Source organism: Panthera pardus, unplaced genomic scaffold (assembly GCF_024362965.1).
Source record: "Panthera pardus isolate Hobbes unplaced genomic scaffold, ASM2436296v1 HiC_scaffold_6, whole genome shotgun sequence".
Taxonomy (NCBI): domain Eukaryota; kingdom Metazoa; phylum Chordata; class Mammalia; order Carnivora; family Felidae; genus Panthera; species Panthera pardus.
Window position 1 is genome coordinate 59545558 of NW_026526991.1, and position 1602 is coordinate 59547159.

The 1602-nt window shown below is 37.8% G+C and overlaps 1 protein-coding gene across 1 annotated transcript; it reads right to left on the minus strand.

Annotated features, from left to right (window-relative positions):
* Nucleotides 1-418: 418 nt before the first annotated feature.
* On the minus strand, nucleotides 419-1348 carry LOC109270591 (olfactory receptor 6C4-like). The gene has a single exon (XM_019455271.2). It carries the CDS (start codon nucleotides 1346-1348, stop codon nucleotides 419-421), a length of 930 nt encoding a protein of 309 aa, XP_019310816.1.
* Between the last annotated feature and the right edge of the window lie 254 nt (nucleotides 1349-1602).

Genomic DNA, 1602 nt, shown 5'->3' on the forward strand with positions numbered 1-1602 from the left:
ATATCTTTAAAAATCATATTAGAAATTAAAACAGAACTTACAAAAACTATATATTAATTTGCTTTAAGATAACTATAATAAATACATTTCTTCTTAGCACAAATAATGTATTTTTATTTTAAATAACTATATTCTCAAAATAATGTGAAGAGTTGAATTATCTTACATTTTTGCAACATTTTAAACTGTCAAGTTAAAAAATCTATTAACTAGAAATAAATATGTGAACAATTTTTTGGGAAGAGTTTCCCCTCATTGGCAAGTTTGAAATATAACTTTGGTACCTCCTTACAATGAATTCATTTGAAGCATTGCTTTAATAAGGAGAGGATTAGAGAAGCTTTCTCTATGTTTTCATGGGGAGAAATTTCATGCATATTGTTCAGATTTTCCTTTGAGTTTGAGGTTTTTACATTCACTAAATACTCATAATCTTTCTGGCCACATCCTTGAAGGCTTGTTTTACTTGTTTGTTCCTTAAGGTGTAAATGAATGGGTTCAATAAAGGGGCAACTGAGTTATTGAGCACAGCTACCCCCTTATTGAAGGCAACCCCTTCTTTAGCTGAGGGTTTTATGTACATGAAGATGCAGCTGCCATAAGAGAGGGAGATGACAATCATGTGGGAAAAACACGTGGAAAAAGCCTTTTTCCTTTGCTGAGCTGAGGGGATCTTGAGAATGGTCCAGACGATGTTTGTGTAGGAGAGAATCACCAGCACCAGAGTGACCACCAAGGTCACAACTGCTAAGATAAAGTCAACCAGCTCCAGGAATCTTGTGTCTGAGCAAGATATTTCTAGGAGGGGTCCATAGTCACAGTAATAATGATTCAGCATGTTGGAGGCACAGAAATCCAGCTGACTGGTCAGGATGATTGGGGATATGATGATTAGGAATCCAGCCAACCAAGAGCAGAGGACCAGCTGGATGCAGACTCTGCTGCTCATAATGGTCATGTAATGCAGGGGTTTGCATATGGCCACATAGCGGTCAAAGGACATGGCAGCCAGAAGGTAAAACTCTGTGGCTCCGAAGAAGATGGCAAAGAAATACTGAGTGAAGCAGCCAGCAAAGCTGATGCTCTTGTTTCCAGTTGTGATGCTGAACAGCAGCCTGGGAGTAAAAGTGGTTGTAAAGGAAATTTCTAAGAAGGAGAAATTCCGGAGGAAGAAATACATGGGAGTCTGGAGGTGGGAATCCAGTAGAGTAAGGGTGATGATTGTCAGGTTTCCAATGATGCTGAATATGTAGGTGAGGAAGAGAAATATAAAGATTACAAGTTGGATCTCCGGGATGTCTGATAGTCCCAGCAGAATGAATTCTGTCAGAAAGGTTTGGTTTTTCATTGCTAACCTTTGCTGCCTATAAAGGTACAGAGGAAATAAATCAGTGATGAGAATTGAAGAGGAGCTCAGGAACATTTAGGAGAAGCTAAGTCTTTTCTGTTGAGTCGGTTCAAATATCTATTTTTTGTCAATTTGATTCAAATGAGAGATTTTCTATTGGACAGAGAGGCTGGATCTTCACAAGAATTATTATTTTAAATTTTCATGCAGGAAAATTTTCTCCTTGGTTCCATTTTAGGCTCTTCATGTACTTT